We start from the raw sequence: 21632 nt of genomic DNA, 5'->3' as shown, positions 1-21632 counted from the left end.
CGGTCGCCTCCCAGAGGGTCCCCCGGCAGCCCAGCCAGGCCCTGCTGCTCCTGCTGTAGGAGGAAGAGGTTGGGCCCGAATAACGGATTCATGGCTGCGCCTTCTGCTGGGAGATGGAGCCCGGTGCAGGGGCAGGGATGCAGGGCGAGGGAGAAGGGCCAATGAGGCGCCCGGGGGATGCAGGACAGCCAATCAAGCGGCTCGGCAGGAAGGGCAGAGGTCAGGGGGGCGGGGGAGGGCGCAGAGGAAGCCAATGAAAGGCTCAATCTGAGGTTGGCACCTCAACTTTTGCGGGTCTGAGGCAGAGCCCAGAGCTGAGCAGAGCAGGAGCCAGGCGCCAGACCCGTCTGTGCTCAGATCCCAGCCAGGGTGGCCGAAACCCTAACCCTCCAGTCCGCCATGGGTCCTGGTGGCAGGAAGCCCATCTCCCCACACCCCTATCGCCCTCCTCTCCCCAACACCCTACCTCCAACTCCTGCGCTCTCCTTTCCCGGTCCCTGGAGTCCCAGGAACCTAACACTGACCTGATTTCCGTGTATCACTGCCCCCTCTTAGGAGGATCCCTGTCCCACCCTCCCATCAACCCTTAAAGGAGCAATGCCAGTACTCAGCCCCCTCAAAAAACACAGCGACCAGAGATTGCAAAATGTATATTAAACTTCATATGCACAGTGGGCAGCCATCCTCACAGAGGCAAGAGTTCCAACCCAGGGACAACAGCAAGGAACACCCCAGTCTCGTTTCACCCAGGTGTCTAAGACAGCGGTGGCCGGCTGCTGCCTCTGGACTGAGATTTTCTCCTCTTTGCTGGTGGGGGTCGGCTGGCACTAAGGGGGGACATGGTAGGAGTCTGGGGTCCCTCGGAGGTGCCATTCTGTTTCTGGAAGGCAGCTTTCTTGGAAGGCTTCTGTGGCACCTGCTGCTTTACCTTCTCAGCCCCTTGGGGCTGAACACAGTTCTCAGGCTTCCAAGTGGCCAGAGGCTTGGAGAGGGACAGCCCGGAGGGCATCTCTGTATCCATGCCCTTGAGAGGAGCATTCTGCCTCCGGAAGGCAACTTTCTTGGAAGACTGCAGTTTAGGTGACTGTTGCTTTAGTTTCCCAGTCACCTTGGGTTTCCTGATCACTACGGCCTGTTCAGCTGGCTGCCTGTTACCCTGGAGCTTGGAGGAGGCTTGGACCTTTGGGACAGAAGGTCCAGTGGGCAATTCAGAGTCTGCCCCTTTGGGGATACCATTCTGCTTCTGGAAGGAGGTCTTCCTGGGACGTTGCCGTTTCTGCAAGTGCCACTCTGCTTTCACAGCCCCTCTGGCCTTCTTGGCAGGCTTGCTGCTGCTCTCAGGCTGGGGGGTCACCTGGCCTTTAAGGTCAGGCACATCTGGGTTTGTAGGGGTGGATGCTGCAGAATTTCCTGGGGCTAAAATTAAACAGATTATGTGAGAAAAAGGACCTCATCACTGGGTCTTGATCATTAGTGGCATTAAAATAAGGCAACTGCCTGGGTACTATTTCTTGGCCAAGTGTTCCACATAACTGAAAGAGTGCCTTAGAGTAGGCTACCTGGTTTCACATTTCTTAGTACCATCACCTGGCTTCACTCAAGTCCTATTTGAACCCTGCATTAAAGAAAAGGGTTCACTACCCATCCTTGGGCCAAAAAGTTTTAAAGGAAGCTGTGCCCCCCCAAGGACAGAAGATAGCAAGACATTCTAATACAACAACTAGAAACAAGCTATCCTATATAATAATCTTATATAATAAAAAGGTAATATGCAAGTTGACCCTAATGGCGGAATGACTAGAAACGACCGGTCACTATGACATGCACTGACCACCAGGGGGCAGACATTCAATGCAGGAGCTGCCCCGGGTGGTCAGTGCGCTTCCACACAGAGAGCTCTGCCCAGCCACAAGCTGAGCTGACAGTTGCGAGCGCTAAGGATGTCTGACTGCAGCTTAGGCCCACTCCCCTGGTGAGCGGGCCTAAGTCTGCAGGTGGAGATCCCCCAAGGGGTCCCGGACTGCGAGAGAGTGCAGGCCTGGCTGAGGGACCCCCACGAGGGCACGGATTTTTGTGTACTGCATCTCTAGTTAAAACATAAATGAGTACTGACATTTAAATACATACTTTTAAAGTTACAACAAACTTTAACTATTTCTTAAGGTTTTTGTTAACATTCAGATGTGACTTTTATAAGGGTCGCTACTGATAAAGAAAACACCCAACTCAATAAACCATGCAGTTTGTATCCAGAGACGCTCACTTCTCCCTCTTCCAACTAAACCCAGGTTATATCCCAGCATGCAGAGCCCAGCAAACCCCACGCTTCCCCTTGAGATCCAGGACAGATGCCTCAAGATGGCTGAGAAAACAATCTGTAATTAGTGTGATGGGCTCAGAGAACGGACAGTTCTGAGGAGTGTTATTGCCAACCCAGTGCTGACAATGCTGGACCAGCAGAGGTCCATTACCAGTAAGGTGACCCTGGGCCAAGAAGGAAGAGAAACCACAATCCGCATTGGGAACATATTTAGTGATGAGCAAGTGCAACCACGTGGTAGATAAAGGAACAGGCTGGCACCCACAGGAGCACGGTAACATGCTCCAATGGGGTCCCGGCTCAGCACCAAGCCTGGCTGGGTGAAAGAGGTCTCTTATCCACGCAGGCGAAGGCTGTGGTACTGATGGCAGAAATCCTCTCTTCCCCCCACTCACACTATAATGAGCCTGGAAAGGCAGAAAGAGCAAAGGCAGTGATGATGGGTAGAGAGATCACTTACCTGTTTGGGACTGGGGAATAGAATTGGAGAATTTCTTGAACTTGGCAATAAAGAAACCATCCATATTGTGGGTGTGGGGGTAGAAGCGGCGGGTGGAACGCAGAGTGGGGTGGAAGCGCCTTTCTCGAAAGCGGGTAAAGCCCTCCTGGCCAAAGTCTAGACCTGTGGGCACCAGCCGCACATTCCTCTTCTTCAGGGCATAGTCTACCACCCACTCGTTCTCTTCCACCTGGATATGTGGGGGAGACAAAGATGGAAGGAAGAGCAGAGCTGAGCTGAAGGGAGCTAAGGGGCAAAGTCTTCCAGCCCTGCCCCCTGCTCTGGCATGCAGAGGCCTCACCATGATGGAACAGGTGCAGTAGACGAGGTAGCCGCCTGTCTTGGAGGTGGCATTGACAGAGTCAATAGCACTCAGGAGCAACTCCTTCTGAAGGTGAGCACAGCGCAGGATGTCCTTCTCATCCTGCCCCAGGGCGGAGACCCAAGAGTGTCAGAATTTCAAAAGGCAGCCTCAGGAAGAGAGGTGAGGTGCTGGGTGCCCCGGGTGCCCCTCCCCCTCCCCCTCCTGCTCTACAAGGCCCAGCCGAGACCTCTCAGCTATTCCCACCCCCACCCCAGCTCCTCACCTTGTTAGTCTTCACAGCTGGGTCCTTGGAGATGACCCCAGTGCCACTGCAGGGAGCGTCCAGCAGTACTCGGTCAAAGCCCCCCACCACCTGGAGAAAAAGGGTAGGTTAATCGCGGTTTTTAGTCACCTATACTGCACCATTTACTTCCTAGAGGCAAGTCTAAATATTCTGATGTCAGGAAGGGGGCAGGTGAACTGGAAGACACCCCAGGAGAGATGCACAGAAGGGAGTCCCACCTTGGGGAACTGACGCCCATCATAGTGGCTGATAATGGTGTTGGTGACTCCCAACCGGTGCAGGTTACCCACAACACTCTTGAGCCGCTCAGCATTGGCATCATTGGCAAGGATCACACCTGTGTTCTTCATCAGCTGGGCTGGGGGGAGGGAGGGTAAGTGCTCAGCAGCCAGCTCCTCTGCCCCCACACTTGCTAGCACCTCCAGCCCAGGAATCTACAGGTGAAGTCTCAGCACCTCAAGGGAAACTTCACCCCAATCAGCCCTGCTCCCTACTGCCTACCGCATGGGTCTTCCCAGTCTGCACTGACCCCTGGTGATGAGCACACTCATCAACATGGGTTTTTCCATCGTTACTGAACATCTCTCTGGTCCCACAGACTAAGTTACTTCTTTTAAGCGTTAACAGCTTAATAAGAAATGGTTACGACTAATTACTATGCCAAGCATCTCTATATGTATATCTCAACCCTTATCACCCAAGCATAATATAAAAGCCAACCCAAGCACAATTACCACCCCATTTTACTGGTGACAAAAGGAAGTCAAAGGTTTGCCCGAAGTGCTAAGTGTCATCCACAGGGCTGGAACTCAGGCTGGATCCAGAGTCTGTACTCCTCACCACCCTGCTATCTGGGCAGTTTCCTGAGAACTAGCGAGTCTCCAACCCCATCTACTTTCAAAAGCAGAGAACCAGACAAATCCTTCTCCTGCCTGCATTTCTCGTACCTATGTAGCTGGTCTTTCCTCCAGGGGCACAACACATGTCCAGGATCCGCTCATGTTCCTGGGGTGCCAAGGCCATGACAGGTAACATGCTGGAGGCTCCCTGTAGCATATAGTGCCCAGCCAGGTACTCGGGAGTAGCACCTGCAAAGGAGGACCTGTTTGTGACATGCTGGGAGAAGGGCAGAGGCAGAAGGGCTACTGATCAGGGAACACTCACCAATGGGCACTGAGGAATCATATACCACTAGTCCTGTCTTTGACCACTTGCCCAGGGGATCCAGGTTAACCCCACGATTGATTAGCGCCTGAAGGTAAAAAGAATGAAAATTTTTAATATATATATTTTTTATTGATTTTTTATTTTATTTTTTACAGAGAGGGAGAGGGATAGAGAGAAACATCGATGAGAGAGAAACATCAATCAGCTGCCTCCTCCACACCTTCTACTGGGGATGTGCCCGCAACCAGGGTACATGCCCTTGACTGGAATCAAACCCGGGACCCTCCAGTTTGCAGACCGATGCTCTATCCACTGAGCAAACCGGTTAGGGCAAGCATGAAAATTTTTAAAGCCTTATAGGTTACCATGTCCAGAAAACAGATGGAGATACGAAAACCTGGTCCTATCAGGAAGTCTGTGGCAACTCTTAGACCTCTTAGAAAATAACCCCCACAGACTCTCTGAAAGCAATTTCTCCTCTCACATCCCACCCCACCCCATCCTCTGGTGTCCTTTTCCTTAGCCTGAGGCTCTAATTCAAGGTCTGAACTCCATCCCACTGAAGCAGACTGGCAGCTCCTGCTATTTCCTGGAAGGGGACTCCAATTTTCCAAGAGGCTTAGCCCTTTATTTTATTTTATTTTATTTTCATGGAGGCTTAGCCCTTTAACATACCAGAATTTAATCCTATTGGTTAGCGCACATTAAAGATAACTATCAGGTTATCTTCGTACCAGGAAATATAACATACACAGGTGAACTGAACTTCAGAACAGGGGTCTTTAACCGGGGGTCCTTGAGCCCTTGGAAACAATGAGCCTAAAACATGGTTTGTGCCCATGTGCTCTCTTTCTGGGGAATCAGTTTCACCAGCTTCTCAATGATCTAAAAGGCAGACAAGTCCCTCCCGTTTCTGAGGTAGCACTTTCATCCTTATTTAGGTGTCTCAACTTCACAGGGAGCAGAGGCTAAAGGGCGAGTTTTCCACTTCACAGAGGTCCTAGGCCCCCAGCCAGTCAGACAGACCAGCATGACACCAGGCCTATATGGGTTTGCCTCCTGGAATCATGTTTATACCAACAACCGATACCAGTAAGGGCGGGATAGGGAGTCTCTGTGGTTAACAGAAGTCAGTACCTCCCAGAGACAAGCAAACCTCAAAACCCACCCCTCACCTGAGCAAGGTCTCGGCGCCGGGTTTTCAAGGTGTTGGTCCTGAGGGTGATGGGCCGAGGCACCTCATTAGCTTCTAAGAACTCCACCAGCTGGTAAAGTAAGATGGCAAGACCAAGTCAGGCTGGCCAAGCTCAGCCAGAATTGAACAAGGGAGCTGACCGCCTTCCTTACTCAGGGTAAGAGAGGTGATAGCAGAAGGAAAGCAGGAGCATTAGATTGGCAAGTCGGTACCTCAGACAGAGGGAAGAGGTCCATGAGCTTGCCAAGCAGAAAGTCTCCATAAGAGTAGTAAGTGGCCAGATCCCGCTGAAGCCGGTGCAGATATTCAGCTCGAGACCGGCCTTCCTCCCGCTGGGTCCCAAAGTCACGCAGCACTCCCACTATGTCTTGGATGCGCTTGTGAATTCGCTGCAAGTCTGGAGCCTGGGCACGTGGGCCTGTTAAGGAACTGTTCCATAATGGCCCAGGGCCTGGAAATCCCCTACAGCAAGCACCTTCCCCCACCCCTCACCCTTCACTGGAAGGATATCCTGCTCCATCTCCCCAGCAGGGGGCAGCACAAAAGGCTCCTCTTCATCCAGGTTGATCTGCAGGCCCCCATCTGTCTCGTATTCCTTTTGAGGGCCTGACTCAGGGGACACTTCCTCCTCTTCCTCAGTTTCCTCCTCACTCCACGGGCCCCTAGAAACAGGTCCAGGAACAAAGTGATTCACAGATCAAAACAGATGCCTCTTCCTTCCTCACCTTTTCCTTCATCCCAGCCGCTAACTATTCTCCATCCTAAAGAGTTTCCAAAACTCACCCAGCAACAGCTTCCTGGGCCTTCTGCCTCCGAGCAGCCCTTTCAATGGGCAGCAACTGGAAAAGAGGAGAGGCTGGTGATGCAGAGCTTGCCCTCTCACCAACCCACTAGCACTTTGTATCTCTGTATTTTATTTTTTCCTAAATACAAATATAACACTTGCTCTCAGAAGGAAACATAGACCCTAAAGACATGAATTTAACATTGGCACAAAGGGGTCCTTATACTGTCCTATCTACTTTTGCATTTCCCTCTCCATTAAGAAGTTTAAGACATGAATACAGGCCATATGTGTACAGGGAGGACAAAAACTGCCCTTAGGCATCTTTTCTGCCATATTTTCTTCCAGACTTCTTTTTTTTTTTAAGAGAAGTTTTATAAGAGTTTATTTGGGCCAAAATTGACAATTGCTGAGAAGCAAGATTTCAAATGCTCCCTATTCTACTTTTCCTACAGTTAAAATCATGAAACGTTTCCATATGTTTCCTGCTTTCCCTCATTCACAGAGAAAAGGCACATTCGGACACGATGGCCAAGTGTTACTTAGCAGATGTCTATTGGGTAGTTTGAAATTTTCAGAGCTTTTCACATTAGCGTGCATGTGGTGCCTCAAAACCTCGTATTAGGAGCTCTATAGAGAGATGTGGCTTGTGGGTGAGGGGTGCAAATTGGAACTTGCTTTTTCTTTTTCAATTGATTTTCGGGGGCTTTTTAAAAATTCTATATAACTCTATATTACTTAAAATTCTCTAATAACACACCCATATATAATTGTGGAATACATAAATAACTTCTTACACCTCTGTAAATAACCTGTCCACACCTGGATCATTTCCTAAATGAAATTACTAGGTAAAGAACGTTTCTAGCCCTGGCTGGCATAGCTCAGTTGGTTGGGTATTGTCCCGTGCACGGAGAGGTTGCCAGTTCGATTCCTAATCAGAGCATGTGCCCGGGGTTGTGAGTTCGATCCCAGGTATAGGGGTGCATGAAGCAGCAAACTGATTTTTCGCTCTCACATCTCTCTCTCTCTTAAAACCAATACAAAATATTTTTAAAAAGAAGAAAGAAAAAGTTCTAAGGTTCTCAGCAAATGCTTTATAAAAAATGTGCCAATCTACCCCTAGCCGGTTTGGCTCAGTGGATAGAGCATCGGCCTGTGGACTGAAGGGTTCGTTTCCAGTCAAGGACAAATGCCCGGGTTGCAGGCTCAATCTCCAATAGGGTGTGCAAGAGGCAAACGATCAATGATTCTCATCATTGATGTTTCTAGCTCTCTCTCCCTCTCTGAAATCAATAAAATCAATATATTATTTCCATCAGTGCGGTACCAAGTGTCCACCCTACCACATCCTCATCAGCACTGAGCACTCTCATGCTCTAGCAAATAGCTCACTTACACATGCACGTGCCCTGGAATGATGTAAGGTGATAGGAAAACAGTATTAAAACACTAAAATCCCTTTTTTCTACTCAGGGTTATCCCTGTCTCAAGGGTCTGGAAAGACTAAAATGCAAGGATCGCTTCCTAAACAACCAGAGAAATAAACTCACCTCCTCTTCATCTTCATCCTCTGAGTTGGAGTCTATTCCATAGTCATCTATCATATCAGCATCACTGTCCTCAGAGCCCCAGAGGTTCCCCTGGTTTACCACACCATCCTCTTCAGAGTCTTCCTCCTCCTCTTCCTCGTCACTGCTATGGGCTGGTGCTGGGCGCTTCTTGCCTCGAGCAGTGTTAGGTAAGGACTGGGCTCCCTTCTTACCAGGTGTCTGCAGAGCTCCTACAGAGATCCCTAAGGGTTGGAAGAAACCTAAACTAATGGCAGTTACACACCGCCTGTGCTTCCCACCCCCAGGAATATCCTCTGACTGCTCCTTTCACTCCAGAAATGATCAGCAAGCCCTTCCCTTCCCAGGCCCACAGGACTCTTCAAGCAGCACCCAGCTCCTATTTTCACTTACCTTTTGGAAGCTTTCCAGGCAATGGTTTGACCCCAGGACGCTTATTCATCTCAGAGGTTTCAGCAGAGCCCAACCTCCTCTTGGCTGCCCTGAAGATATATGAAAACATACAGGGACTGAGGAAATGGAATACACCTCCAGGTTCGACATTTCCCATCACAAGAAAGGCGACAGTCCCCAAACAACCCTTTCATCAGCGTGATCACATGGGGTCACGTGGCTGAAGATGAACAGCATCAACTTAGTCTACATAAGTCTGGACATCCACACTCACCTCTTTCGAGCACGACTGGACAGCCTTTTGGCATTTTCATCACCAGCTGTAAAAGAGAGAGAGAGAGAGAGAACAGGAAGTTACAGGGAAAATAAAAAAGATGTTTCACAGAGGGAAGAAGTGGGGAAAGAAGTGGGGAAAGAAAGTTAATGAAAGGGGGTCAATTCTAATTGACTCCACGGTGCTTTACCAGGAGCTGGGTAAGAAATATAAAGGAGATGATCTCCATCTCATTGTTCAACAACCAAATCCAAACTGAGCCTCCCTCAGACTTCTGATTTCAATAAGGAGCACCATCACCGTTCTGATAACATAGATTTAAAAGCGAGAGCTTCTTCTGCTATTTCCCTCACTCTCAATTTAACTGTTTTTCATACATTCTCCAAGAAATAAAGGGTTTAAATCTCAACCCTTCATTTAGTAACTGTTTGCAAGTAATTAACCTCTCAGTGCCTTTCTCAGGGGGCCAAGAGAACGAAGCATAACAATGTGTCCAAAGGGCTCAGTATAATGCTCAGCCAGTACACTGCATCTTGTCTCCAATGTGCAATCCAGCTACCTGTCTCCTCTGCCAGTCTTCCCCGCAGCGGACTGCTCCCATGTGGGAGCCAGATTTCTGTGTTCCCACCTCCATCCCCTCCACAACGCAGTTCACAGGCACAGGCCTGTCCCCTTCCCAACTTCCACTTGCTAGAACGTCACCCAGCCCGGCCAGTGGCTCAGTGGTTGAGTGTTGACCCATAAGCCAGGAGGAGGCAGCTAACCAATGATTCTCGCTCGTCAGTGATGCTTCTCTCTCCCTCTCCCTTCCCTCTGAAATCAATATATTTTTTTAAAAAATAAATAAAATAGCTTCCATTCTTCAAAACCCAGGTTCTGAAAATCTAAGTTCTGTCACCGCGTGAGGACACCTCCTTCAGGGTTAAACCTCTCCTTGTTATGGGTACTCGTGTCCCCGTCGCTTCTTCCCTAAGCTCTAGCGCTGATGGCGTGTTTCATTCATACTTATTCCTAGTAACTCATACAGAAGCGATTTGGCTTCAACAGGAAGGGGAGGGAATGAAGGTTCTCAATGCACATGCAAAAGCGGCGCACAAGCTGGAGAATCGGAGGCAAGCTTGAGCCTCACCTGCAGGCAAGAACCTGGCGAGCTCGGTCTCGGCGCCCTTCTGTTTTCGGGCCTTTCGGCCGGGCCCGCGCTTCTCCTTCTTGGTCGGGTCCAACTTGCGCCCCATGATACTGGGGAAAAGGAAAATGGGAGTGAGTCGCCGTGTCGGAAAGGGAAAGGCAGCCCGCAGACTTAGCGTATCTGAGTGGAAAGGGGCATCATCTCCACCAGAACCTCGACTCAGCACCCCGACAGCCCCTCGAGGCCTGACCAAACTCCTCCCACGACGAGACCCGGACTCCACGCCATCTGTACCGCGTCCGGTCCTCATGCCCCAGCCCAGATCAGGGCTCCCTTCCCCGACTTCCTCCGGAGTCCTCCGAAGCCTCGGCTCACCTGAAAGCGGATCCAGGCCCGAGACGCGCCCTCGGCACCAGGGGCAGCAATCCACGTGCAGTCTGAGGCTGCCGCTCTGACGCCTCTCCCAGGAAACGTTCTACGCCGACGCGGGGTGAGCTCGCCGGGTGGCCCCGCCTCTTCCGGTCGGCCGCGGAACCCGGAACGCACGGGCGCCCTGGGAACGTGCGCCTAGCCGTCCGCGCTGCGGACGGGGGAAATTCGGGAGCGGACCGCTATACTCAGACTCCCAGAGAGAAGGTAATGGCGGAGCCTTCCTCAGCTCCCCCGCCCTTCCAGGCCTGAGCGTGTGGCCTCACTGCAGGTTTCAGTTGGGAAAATGGTACCTGAAGGCCTCCGCCTCACCCCAAACTAAGGCGAAATAGCGGGGGCCTCCTCCTGGCACCTCCACCCTTCCTCGTCGAAGATCATGGCATCCCTGGCCCCTGCCTGCTCCCAACCCCGTGATTATGAACCCTCTTCCTGATCCCAGACGCCTGTTCAGCCCATCGGGTAGTTTCATGCTTAGGTTCACATCTGGGGACCGGGTGGACATCTTGCACCTTGACTTCCCTAAGTGAGCAAGGAAAAGCTATGTCAGCCTTCCTTCTCATAAATACTAAGCTAGTGCTGGCAGCTGTTAAACACTGTCCCAAGCACGTTCCTGGACGATAATTATCGCCCCGACTTTCTGAAGATTCCTTCATACACGGGAAACCTAAGCCCATGAAATGGCAGGTGAGCCCAGGTGGTTGGGAGCGTCCCACCTTCCAGGGGAAAAGGAGCCGTCGCCCTTGGTCTGCAGCACAAGGGCACATGCACGCGGGCAGGAGCGCGTTTGCCAACTACCAGAATCCTTCGTTTCCATTACACATTTCCCAGGGCTCCGGTCACACACATGCATCCCTGCTCCTACAACCCACACTGAACCAGCGCACTAAAATACAAGGAAACTTTTATTTTCAATTTTCATCAAGAAATTTTGCTGTGGTTTTTATGCTTTTGGTTCTTTTCCTTTTTTTTTTTTTTCCAAACTTTATTTCATTCTAGCCGTGGCTGGAGCCGCTGGGTTCCTGGTATTAAAAAGATGCCAACAGAGGTAGCTGTGTCTCACCCAGGGGCCCAGCCCACTCCGAATACCCCAAAAAAGGAGAAAAGAAAACACAAAATAAATCAACAAAATAAAACCAAAAGAACGAAGAAATTCAGATCGTTTTCTTCAAGCCTGGCAGGAACCCACAACAGTTTGTGTGTAACAGACGTTACAGTGGGGAAAGCCAGGGCCCAGAAGAAGGCCAGCCAGCCCGCCAGCTCCCTGCAGATGGCGCCGGCGCTACTGCTGCATTCTCTCCAGCAGGAAGGGCACCACCGCCCTCACTCCCTCCCCTCCCCCAGTGGACTGGGGGCTGTTCCTTTACAACATGGAAGATGGGCAGAAGGAAGGAGAGGGTCTCTCAGGCCCCCAAGGAAGAAGCTGGGCAAGGGAAAGTGAGGAAGGTTCATTGCTCAGTGGTGAAGGTGGTTATCTTCAGTCTGGATCTTCACTGCTGCTGGGCAACCTATAGCAAGAGAGAGACATGGAAGTCAGAATTCAAACCAGTATTCACCAGATCCCCAGAGATCTCCCTGGTAGAAAGGCCCCATCTGCCCAGTTAGGGACAGAGAGTGAAAGTTACAAGTTCCAGAATGGCTCTGCTGGGACAGGGAACATGAGGAAAAGTCCTGCCCTGGCTGGTTTGGCTCAGTGGATAGAGCATCGGCCTGTGGACTGAAGGGTCCCAGGTCCAAATCCAATCAAGGGCACATGCATGGGTTGCGGGTTCGGTCCCCAGTGGGGAGCATGCAGGAGGCAGCCGATCAACGATTTTCATCATTGATGTCTCTCTCTCTCCTCTCTCCTTTCCTCTCTGAAATCAGTAAAAATATATTTTTTTTAAAAAAGAAAAGAAAATGGTCCTACCTGCTGTGGAGTAGGTTCAGGCGCTCGGTTTGCCAGGCGGCTGAGAATGTTACGCTCTGACATCTGTAGCCTCACAGCAACTGGGGGAATCCGGGCAATAGTAGCTGGGAGTCGAGTCACATCAGCTTTCATATCACTCAGCAGTTCTTCTAGCTGTTTGAGAACTGCAAGGGGGAAAAGGTGGTGAGCTGAAGTGAAGGCGCAGCTCCTGCTTACCATAGTGGACCTGTGTCTGCCCAGGACTTCTCAGTGACCAAGCGACTGATGTGCTGGAGTGCTGTCCTTTATCAGTCTCCTGACTTGGCCTCCACCACGCTCAAATTCCTACTCCTCATATTCCAGTTCCAACTGTCCATGATGCTATGCCTTTTTTAAATGTTTATTTAATTATAGGTAACATTCAATATTATTTTATGTTAGTTTCAGGTATACAGCATACTGATCATGTACTTTCAAAACTGATACCCCTGACAAGTCTGGTACCATCTGACACCATACCTTCATGACAGCATTACTGACAATATTCCTTATGCTGTGCTTCACATCCCGTGGTTATTTTGTATCTGTGCCTTTTAAAGTCACCTAACCCTCTCTGCCCTTTGCTCCCTATTGTCTCTACTTCCTCTACTTCTTGAGAAGCTTATTCCTATTGTTTCCTTTTCTCACTGTCTTTCCTCTCCATCTTTTGGAGCTGTCTCCTCCTTTATTTATGCCTTCTTTTCCTCATTTCACCCTCCACCTCCCTCACAATGTTTTAACTTTCATTAGAAAGGGGTCTAGATTTGTTGGGATCTTAAATCACGTTACGTTACCTCTTAAGTATCCCAGATGACATTATATTATTCTGCTTTGCTTCCCACCTCCAAGAACTTGAATATATTAAAAGAGGCAAAGAACTACTATCCTTAATTGCCTCTAAGACAGTGGTTCTCAACCTTCTGGCCCTTTAAATACAGTTCCTCATGTTGTGACCCAACCATAAAATTATTTTTGTTGCTACTTCATAACTGTAATGTTGCTACTGTTATGAATTGTAATGTAAATATCTGATATGCAGGATGGTCTTAGGCGACCCCTGTGAAAGGGTCATTCAACCACCAAAGGGGTCTCGACAAACAGGTTGAGAACCACTGCTCTAAGATAATAGCTTCCCAAGGAGGAAGGCACAGATCCCCAGTACATCTTAAGCTCCCAGACAAAAGGACCCTGAAAAAGGTTTTGGAAACAAGAAATGTGTATTGGGGAGGAGTGGAGGAGGAAGGACTCTGAGTCAGCAGGAGGCAGGAGAGTCACTGGCTACCTTTGTGCAGGACCGCATTGGCAGGCTTGTTTCCTGCCATTGACTCCTTAGACAAGTGTTGATGACTCTCTGCCAAACACTCCACCTCAGCAAAGCGGGTATTTAGGGCCATGGAAGGGTGAGAAGGGTCCTCTGACATGTTCAGGTAAGCTGCCCGCCGAAGCTGTTCCTCAATGACCAGGGCTTGTTCCAGAAGCTGGACAAGGGATAGAGAGGAGATGGGACTTAGAGTGATACTCACTTTGCTTATTTCTTTTGTTTTGGTTAATCCTCACCAGAGAATATTTTTTTCCATTGATTTTTAGAGAAAGTAGAAGGAAGGGGGAGAGACAACGAGGAAACATCAGTGTGAGAGACACACATCAATTGGTTGCCTCCTGCACGCACCCTGACCAGGACCGGGAATCGAGCCTGCGACAAAGGTATGTGCCCTTGACCGAATCAAACCCACAACCATTCAGTCCGTGGGCCAACGCTCTAACCACCGATCCAAACTGGCTAGGGCTACTGCTTATTTCTGATGGTCTCAGAATGCATAAAAAATTAGAATCACAAATAATCCTACCTCCTAGAGATACTGTTAACATTGAGATTTTTCTCTCCATAGATATTTTTTATATAACTAAAACTATATATACATATCTATATTATGTTTCACTAAAAGTTACATAGTAAGCATCTTCCTTTGTTCTTTGCTGCACTTCATAAAAGACGATTCTTAATGGTTTGCATGGTAGTCCATCCCATGGGTATATCTACATCATATCATTTAAGTTGTTTTACTCTTTTAAATTATTTTTGGCCCTGGCCAGTGTAGCTCAGTTGTTTGGGCGTTGCCCTGTGCACCAACTGGGTTTGAAAACCAGTCAGGGCACATGTCCAGGTTGCAGGCTTGATCCCCCATAGGACCCCTGCAGGAGGCAGCTAATCAATGTCTTGCTCTCACATCGATGTTTCTCTCCCTCTCCCTTTCTCTTAAAAAATAAATAAATAAATTCTCGAAATTTTTTTGTTGCTTCCTTTATCTCATATCTATATCTCACTTCCATTCCTTCCCCTCACCAATAGGTAACCCTTCTAATATACTTACTGTGTCGTTTGGTGGGTGTTCTTGAAGTTTGTGCACATTTCTAGTTTACAGAATGTTCTGTATATATAAAATGCTTTCCTTTCCCCACTACGTATCTTCTTAAAGTGTCCATTTATGTTGTTATATCATATGCATTTTGTTGCTTCTAGCAGTTGCTTAGTGCTCCATGATGTGAATCCATATTTTATCTATCCACACTCCCCATTTCGAACAGCTAGGTTGCTTCCAGGCCCCAACACCAAAAATCATACTGCAATATACTCTTGTAGCTGTTGCCTGATGGAGCTGTGTAAAAGGGTCTTTGAAACATATTCCAAGAGACAGAGTATTGATTCAGAAGTTATGAGACTTAATTTACTCACGCATCCACTGGTAGAGAGAATGCATTAGGGGACAGGAAAAAGGACAGTATGAGGATAATGCGCTGCTGTTTCTTCCACAAGATCTGGCTCCAGCAGGGCCTACTAATTTACCTCCAAACAGACCAAGCATCCACTTTCAAGCCATATACCCTGTCTCCTTCACCAACTCTCTCTTCCTTCCCCAAACTGAGCTTTTTCTAGGATTAGCCCTTGACTTGCTGTTCTTTCAAAGTATTCTCCCAATGATCTAGATCCCTTCCTCTCTTAAGTCAGCCAGAACCTATATGCAAATGATTTGATGCTTTTCAAACCTGCAGGTTGAGCACTGGTTGTTCTGATTCCACTCATGTATGATGATCACTCTTTGATCCCACTTGTTTATGGTGGCACAGGTAGTGGGAGGGTTACTTACTGGTGCGAAACACCAACTGACTTGCCTAAAACTGAACTTCCTCTTTTCTACAAACTGTTCCCTCTCCTCCTCACTTCCCTGATCTGCCAATGATAATTTAATTTTCTCAGTGACTCAGGCTCAAAGCTTCAGTTATTTCTGAAGGCTTATTCCTTTGTATCTCAAATCCAGTAAGTGAGAGATCAGCAAAACTATGGCCTGGGGGCCAAATTGGGCCTGTTGCCTATTTTTGTACGGCCCAAGAGCTAAGAATTTTTTTTTTTAACATTTCTTAAATGGCTGAAAAGTGAAAATAGTTTGTGACATTTCATAAAAATTATATGAAGTTCGAATTTGAGTGTTGACAAAGTTTTATTGGAACACATTCATACTTATTTATCACCCGTGGCTGCTTTCATGCTACCACAGAGTTGAGTATTTGCAACAAAGATCACATGTCCACCAAAGCCCAAAATACTTACTTTCTGGCCTTTTAATAGAAAAGGTTTACTGACCCCTACAATAAATCAGTAAATTCCATAAATTCTTTGGTGTTTTATTTCCTTTACTATATCCTTTTCATTTTCCACAACCAGCATCATAGCTCAGCCCTTACTACCTCACATTATAGTTCTACAATTTCATGAATGTTGTTTTCATTTCCCTTGGTCATATTAAAACTCTTCACAAACCTTTAATGGCTACCCATTAACTATAGGGTAAAGTCCATACTCTTATCCAGTGCCAAAAAACCTACCTACTGACCTCTAGCCCTTACCTACAACCTCCCACAAGTGTTTTCTATAACCCAACTGGGCCAACTTGCTTCCAAACACCCTAAGCTCTGCTGCCTCTATGTCTTTGCTGGGCTTAATCCGTTTTAGGTTAGCCTTCTGTTTCTATCCATTTTAATCTCCATATTACATTCATCAAAACTTAATTCCCCATGCAGCCATTTGTGAACTCTCTCCTCACTCCCCAAATTCCATCTGGAGAACTTATGGATTCAGCAGTCTCCCTCCCAATACCCAGAATGGCATTCACCTAATCCGATATTTGTCTCTACTTTAAACTGTAAGCACCTTGAGAACAGGCACTATGCCTTATTTGTCTTTGTATCCCTGGTGCCACTCATTGCTTGGTACATAATGTTTGAATTTTTATTAGTATACATTTCTATTTTTATACATATATATAGATATATTTTGTAGAGGAAGGGAAAGGGAGACAGAAAAATCAATGATGAGAGAGAATCATTCATCACCTGCCTCCTGCATGCCCCCTACGGGGAACTGAGCCCGCAACACGAGCATGTGCCCTTGACTGGATTTAGACCTGGGATCGTTCATTCAGTCCGCAGGCTGAAGCTCTATCCACTGAGCCAAACCAGCTAGGGCTATTAGTGTACACTTCTTACTCCCCAAATTGTACCTGGGCTTAGAGCCATATGTCTTGTCTTCATGGTATCCCACTTTCCCATTTTGATGGTCTGCACACAAGTATTCTCAATACGTGTTTGCTAATTTCCAAGTAAGGCTTCCTCCAGTCCTGGGCTTCTTAGCCCTAGTGGTTCTGAAAATGGAGCTCTCTACTTTGCATCTTCTTTTAGTATCCACTCCTCCCCTTATCCACACAGGTACTCTCAGACCCAGAATAAAGTACCACCAGCCCACTGACAGCCCTTCCTCCTCGGAGAGCCAACTCAAACCACCTCTGTATCTTTCCTGAACACTCCAACCTACAGTGTTCCCCAACACACCCACTATACTAGAGTCTGCGTCATTCGTTAGACAATCTTCAGCCCTTGAACAGCTGGTTAATTTTCAAGTCTGTATGTCTTGATCTTTAACACTGAAGATACTTAGAAACAAAGCCTTTCACAGAATACAAAAGTTCAGCACACACTGCCCAACTGGTTTGGCTCAGTGGATACAGCGTCGGCCTGCGGACTGAAGGGTCCGGGTTCCATACCGGTCAAGGGCATGTACCTTGGTTGTGGGCACATCCCCAGTGGGGGATGTGCAGGAGGCAGCTGATATGAGATGTTTCTCTCTCATCGATGTTTCTAACTCTCTATCCCTCTCCCTTCCTCTCTGTAAAAAAAATCAATAAAATATATTAAAAAAAAAAGTTCAGCACCCAGAACACAATGAACAGTATGGTTGAATGAACAGACTCCCTCCTTTGCAGTCTTTTCTGTACTTGAAGGACTGTGACTTCAACATGGTATTCCTCCCCATCCTGCTCACCTTAAACCTTCGTGCTAGAAATTTATTCTTGATCTCTAAGAAATTGCCACGGTTCATTTCACCCTTGAAAGGCTCATTGAGGATGGCATAACGTGGGTCATTCTGGATGTCCTGCCACCGGGCATAGCCATGACTATTGGAAAATTGTTCAGGAAAAACAAAACAAGGAAAGTAAGAACCTCAGACTATGGAACCTTCAGAACCGTCACTAAGAATCACAACCCTGACTCAGGAAAAGGATACTTTATGATGCCAGCCAGCAACCAGTAGTCATGCCGTCGATGCCAGATCTCGTAAGTCTTCTTGGTGACTGTGGCCGCACGCTCTTCATTCTGCCAAAGGGAGTGCAACTCTAAAGAGGAATTTAGGGAAGGTTGAGGAGAAAAAGAAAGGCACACAACTGTGAGAATTCAAAATACTATTTATTCCTGTCCCCCGATACCATTTTAATACTATGCCTGTGACTTTCTAACATAGAATCCAGAGGAGAATGCAATCAGCCTAGCTTTCCTCATCTACTAGAGGTGAAATCACTGTACTCTGGTTTCTAACAATCGTAACTTCATATCAGATCCCTCTAACCTCAGTGGGTCCCTCATTTTCATACCAGTAAAACCACCATCTGCAATGTTGAACATGAATCGCTGTTTAATGTTTTTTTTTTGCTTCTCATCAGTCAGGTCCTTGGGAGTCTCTCCATTCTGAAGCACCACCTCTTTTTTCTCTTCTTCTTCTTTCTTCTCTTCTACAGGATACGTAGGAGAAAAATGTTAGCTCCAGACACTGTGGCCCTTATCCATAGCACTATTGTGCTACAAGATATCCACCTCCACCCTTTTTCCACATAGGTGTTTCTCAAACCCAGAAAAGGTGCTGCTGGCCTAATGACAACTAAATATGGGGCCAAATGGAGTAGTCACTTGGGATAATGGATATATGGGTGTGGATAGGAAGGCTGGAGGTTGGAAGGGGGTGTCCCAGAGATAAAGTCCTTGCTTCTAGTTTTAGAGTCCTCCCAAACTACAATCAGCTTCTTCAAACACCAACCTTTGTCCTCCACCACAATGGGAGTCAGATCTATTGCAGACTTCTCCTCCACCTTCTCCGCATCAGCAACGCCTGGAAGGAACAGATGGCATTGAAATGTATCTAAGGAAGAAGGTTCTCCACTGTTCCACACTACATCCAACTGGAACAATCCTCATCCGAAATCTTTATGATTAAAATCTTAAAAGATGTCATAGTGGGGTATGGGATTCTTCAGTGTGTTACTTCCTCCTGACATCCTACAGCCTGGCTGCAAGTCCATGAGCAACTTATTTACACAGGGATCTGTAGTGCTTGAAAATGTGGATACCTTTGGATTCTGTCTCCATGGGTTCCTCTGTCCTCTCCTTCACCTCTGCCTTTTCTACTTTCTCCTCTCCCTCAGGAGGTTCAACAAGGACCTTTTCATCCTCCATGGCAGGGGCAGGGGTCTGTGGACACTGAAAGGAAAAAAGACAGAAGATGAGGCAGACAGGCCAGCAATGAAGAGAAGGAGAGGGTTTATCCATCTGCCTTCCGTATGGCATCCAGTTACAACCATCTCTTACCTCAACAGCGGCCTCGGGTGCTGCAGATTTAACCTCCTTTTCTCCTTCTGCACTCTCTTCTTCTTTGAGGCTGTTTTCCTCTATTTTTACCCCATCCTCTGCAACCAATAGAAAACAACTGATTAGGAAGAAGGTCCTAGATCAGAGAGAATTCCATATCTTCTCAGTCTGGCTTATCTTAAATTGTCCTCTCGTGCCTTTAAGAGCCAGCCCTATACTCAGGACGGCCCTCCTAAAGTGAGAGGGAGGTTGCTGTGTGTCCTGCCAGACTCCCCTGTTATACTGAGCACAGGTGAGCAAAGGATAGGCCAGGACAAGAACAGAGGAACAGAAATGACAGTACAGGCAGACTTACCCGCCGGTGGGGCAGGTGCAGGAGTATTGGGTTGTGTGTCCCCTGGAGTAGAGGGTGTAGGTGTCTTTGGGGAAGGTGACCCTGGCTGGGACATTTTCTTGTTTTCCTCTACTTCAGCGAGTTCAGGCATACTCCAGCGCCCATTAACATGCTCAAACTCCTGAACCTGCAGCAACAAGACAAGATGTTGAAGATCCAATTCCAGCTCTAGGTTCCTTTCCTATGGCCCTCCAGTTTCCCCTAGAAACCCTGAAAATGGAGAGAAGTTCAGGGCTTACCTTCTTGCGAATCAAGGACATGACACCAATCCTAGTAAGAACATGCTGGCGAGACAGGCCTTCTCGGGGGACACCATCAGCAAAGGTCTCAGCCCCATCTGCTCCTGGCTCACATAAATGCCGCATAAAAAGAGAGACGTAAGCCCTGAAGTGAAGAAATAGAGAAATGAGTTAAACAGCGATTATGCCAGCTCCTAGACCAGGTTTTTCCCCACCACCAATTAGGTACTATCCCAGACGACTATGGCTTCATCCTGAGGTAAAGCCCATCATCACTATGAAGACTGGTCTCCAAACTCTATGCCATGTCCCAGATAGGAACACAACCTTATTACTAAGAGCTTCACCTGCCAACTTCATCAGAGAAAACAGCCCATTTCCCTGCACAGCTGGACTAGTGCCATAGAAGCCCTTGCACTATGTCAATCCTATTCCATCTCTCAACTTACTTGAACTCTTTCTCTGATTTGCCTCGCAGATCTCTCACAAGCCACTGAGTGGTAAAAGCATCCTGAGGTGGCATCCCATATCGCATAATTGCATTAAGAAAGGCTTTTCGCTGCCGAGCATTAAAACCAAGTACCTAGGGGGAGAAGGAACCTAGGTGAGAGGGAGCAGGTCTTACTCCACCAAAGACCCAGTATCAGCACTAACCCACCCCTCCCTAGAATCATACAGCACTTACTTCAATATTCCCACCCACACGGGCCAACAGAGGAGGCAATGGCTTATCTTTATCATTCCGCAGGCCCTTGCGACTGGGCCTGCGGGGAGCTGCAAGAAGAAAAGAATGCATGAGTGATACTGGTAGGATATCAGACAAAGCAATATTTAAACAACACGACGAGAAGCATAGCCCTCACCTTCAGAACGTTCATCAAAGTCTTCATCACCTTCCTCTGAGGCCACTGAATAATCGGACTGGTTGTCGGACTGGTCGTCCTGCCAATCTGGAGGGAGAGAGGGCAGATGAGCGGGGCCCACTGCTCTAGTGGAACGGCCCATGGGTGGGGGGCGGGGCCGGCCACACACACCTCGGTCCTCCTGCGAGCCATCATTGTAGTTGACCTGTTTACGGATTCTTTTTCCTTTGCCCAGATTTCGGGCCAAATCTTCTTGCTGCTGCTCATAATGGTGCCGCAGCAATTTTTCCCAGTAGTCAGGATCCACACTTTCTTCCTGTTTTATGATTTCCCGTTCTACCTCCTCTTCCTCCTGGGACAGAGGGAGGGCCAGGACTCAGGGGTGCTGAAGTCAGCACCACCAGCTACCCCTGGTCCTCACAGTTCCCATTCTGCTAGCTCCTTTGCATGACTGGACTCTGAAATACTTGGTGTGCCTGCTTGAACCTAAGAACTTAAAAGAAATTGAAGTGACACAACATGGCTCCTCATAATTATGTGTAGATCAGCAGTCAACATAACCAAAGAAAAACATGGAATGGAGCCATTATCACAAGAGATGGATGAAGAGATAGTGTTTCTTCTACCCTTTTTATTGACACATACACAGTTGGGAGACAGCAAATGTAGAAAAGAGAGGTTAGAGCCTTAGCAAGACAGAATGGAGCCACTTCTGAAATCCTGCAAAAGATTTTCATAACAGATAAAGTAGGACGGTTATGCTCTTCTAAACTTCATAAATGTTTACCAAATGTGTGCAGAAAACAGATTTACACATATAGGGTACCCCCCAAAAATTGTATGCACACTTTAATAGCTGACAACTCACTTAATT

At 47.9% G+C, this 21632-nt stretch overlaps 2 protein-coding genes across 7 annotated transcripts in view; both read right to left on the bottom strand.

Moving 5' to 3' along the window:
- Positions 1–635: 635 nt before the first annotated feature.
- On the bottom strand, positions 636–10451 carry NOP2 (NOP2 nucleolar protein). 2 transcript variants are annotated; one of them, XM_006757593.2, is made up of 16 exons: positions 10316–10451; positions 9941–10050; positions 8812–8857; positions 8538–8626; positions 8127–8368; positions 6573–6628; positions 6300–6451; positions 6002–6201; positions 5770–5859; positions 4592–4679; positions 4375–4515; positions 3646–3785; positions 3407–3496; positions 3121–3243; positions 2781–3009; positions 636–1416 (listed from the first exon to the last, which is right to left on the bottom strand). In XM_006757593.2, exons 2-16 carry the CDS (start codon positions 10044–10046, stop codon positions 755–757), a joined length of 2454 nt encoding a protein of 817 aa, XP_006757656.1. In that variant the 5' UTR covers positions 10047–10050; positions 10316–10451; the 3' UTR covers positions 636–754. The 2 variants fall into 2 exon arrangements, with proteins under 2 accessions (XP_006757656.1, XP_015415452.1); XM_015559966.1 differs by lacking the exon at positions 6573–6628 and having other exon boundaries at positions 6300–6423.
- Positions 10452–11315: 864 nt separating this feature from the next.
- CHD4 (chromodomain helicase DNA binding protein 4) overlaps positions 11316–21632 on the bottom strand; it is a 30209-nt gene continuing 19892 nt past the window's right edge. For 3 of the 5 annotated variants that reach the window (XM_006757590.2, XM_006757592.2, XM_006757591.2), the window contains exons 25-39: positions 20930–21110; positions 20759–20845; positions 20581–20669; positions 20345–20478; positions 19896–20040; positions 19618–19783; positions 19263–19360; positions 19025–19154; positions 18715–18786; positions 18275–18412; positions 17911–18019; positions 17668–17800; positions 13576–13771; positions 12276–12439; positions 11316–11874 (exon numbers count right to left, since the gene is read on the bottom strand). In XM_006757590.2, the coding sequence (XP_006757653.1) occupies positions 11857–11874; positions 12276–12439; positions 13576–13771; positions 17668–17800; positions 17911–18019; positions 18275–18412; positions 18715–18786; positions 19025–19154; positions 19263–19360; positions 19618–19783; positions 19896–20040; positions 20345–20478; positions 20581–20669; positions 20759–20845; positions 20930–21110 (1860 nt within the window). In that variant the 3' untranslated portion in view covers positions 11316–11856. Of the gene's footprint in view, positions 11875–12275; positions 12440–13575; positions 13772–17667; positions 17801–17910; positions 18020–18274; positions 18413–18714; positions 18787–19024; positions 19155–19262; positions 19361–19617; positions 19784–19895; positions 20041–20344; positions 20479–20580; positions 20670–20758; positions 21111–21632 lie in introns of all 5 variants that reach the window. The other 2 variants (XM_015559965.1, XM_006757589.2) reach the window with 2 other exon arrangements.

The sequence above is a fragment of the Myotis davidii genome, unplaced genomic scaffold, assembly GCF_000327345.1.
Source record: "Myotis davidii unplaced genomic scaffold, ASM32734v1 scaffold13, whole genome shotgun sequence".
NCBI classification, from domain to species: domain Eukaryota; kingdom Metazoa; phylum Chordata; class Mammalia; order Chiroptera; family Vespertilionidae; genus Myotis; species Myotis davidii.
The sequence above is the reverse complement of the archived record's forward strand: the minus strand, read 5'-3'. Positions and strand labels throughout refer to the sequence as shown.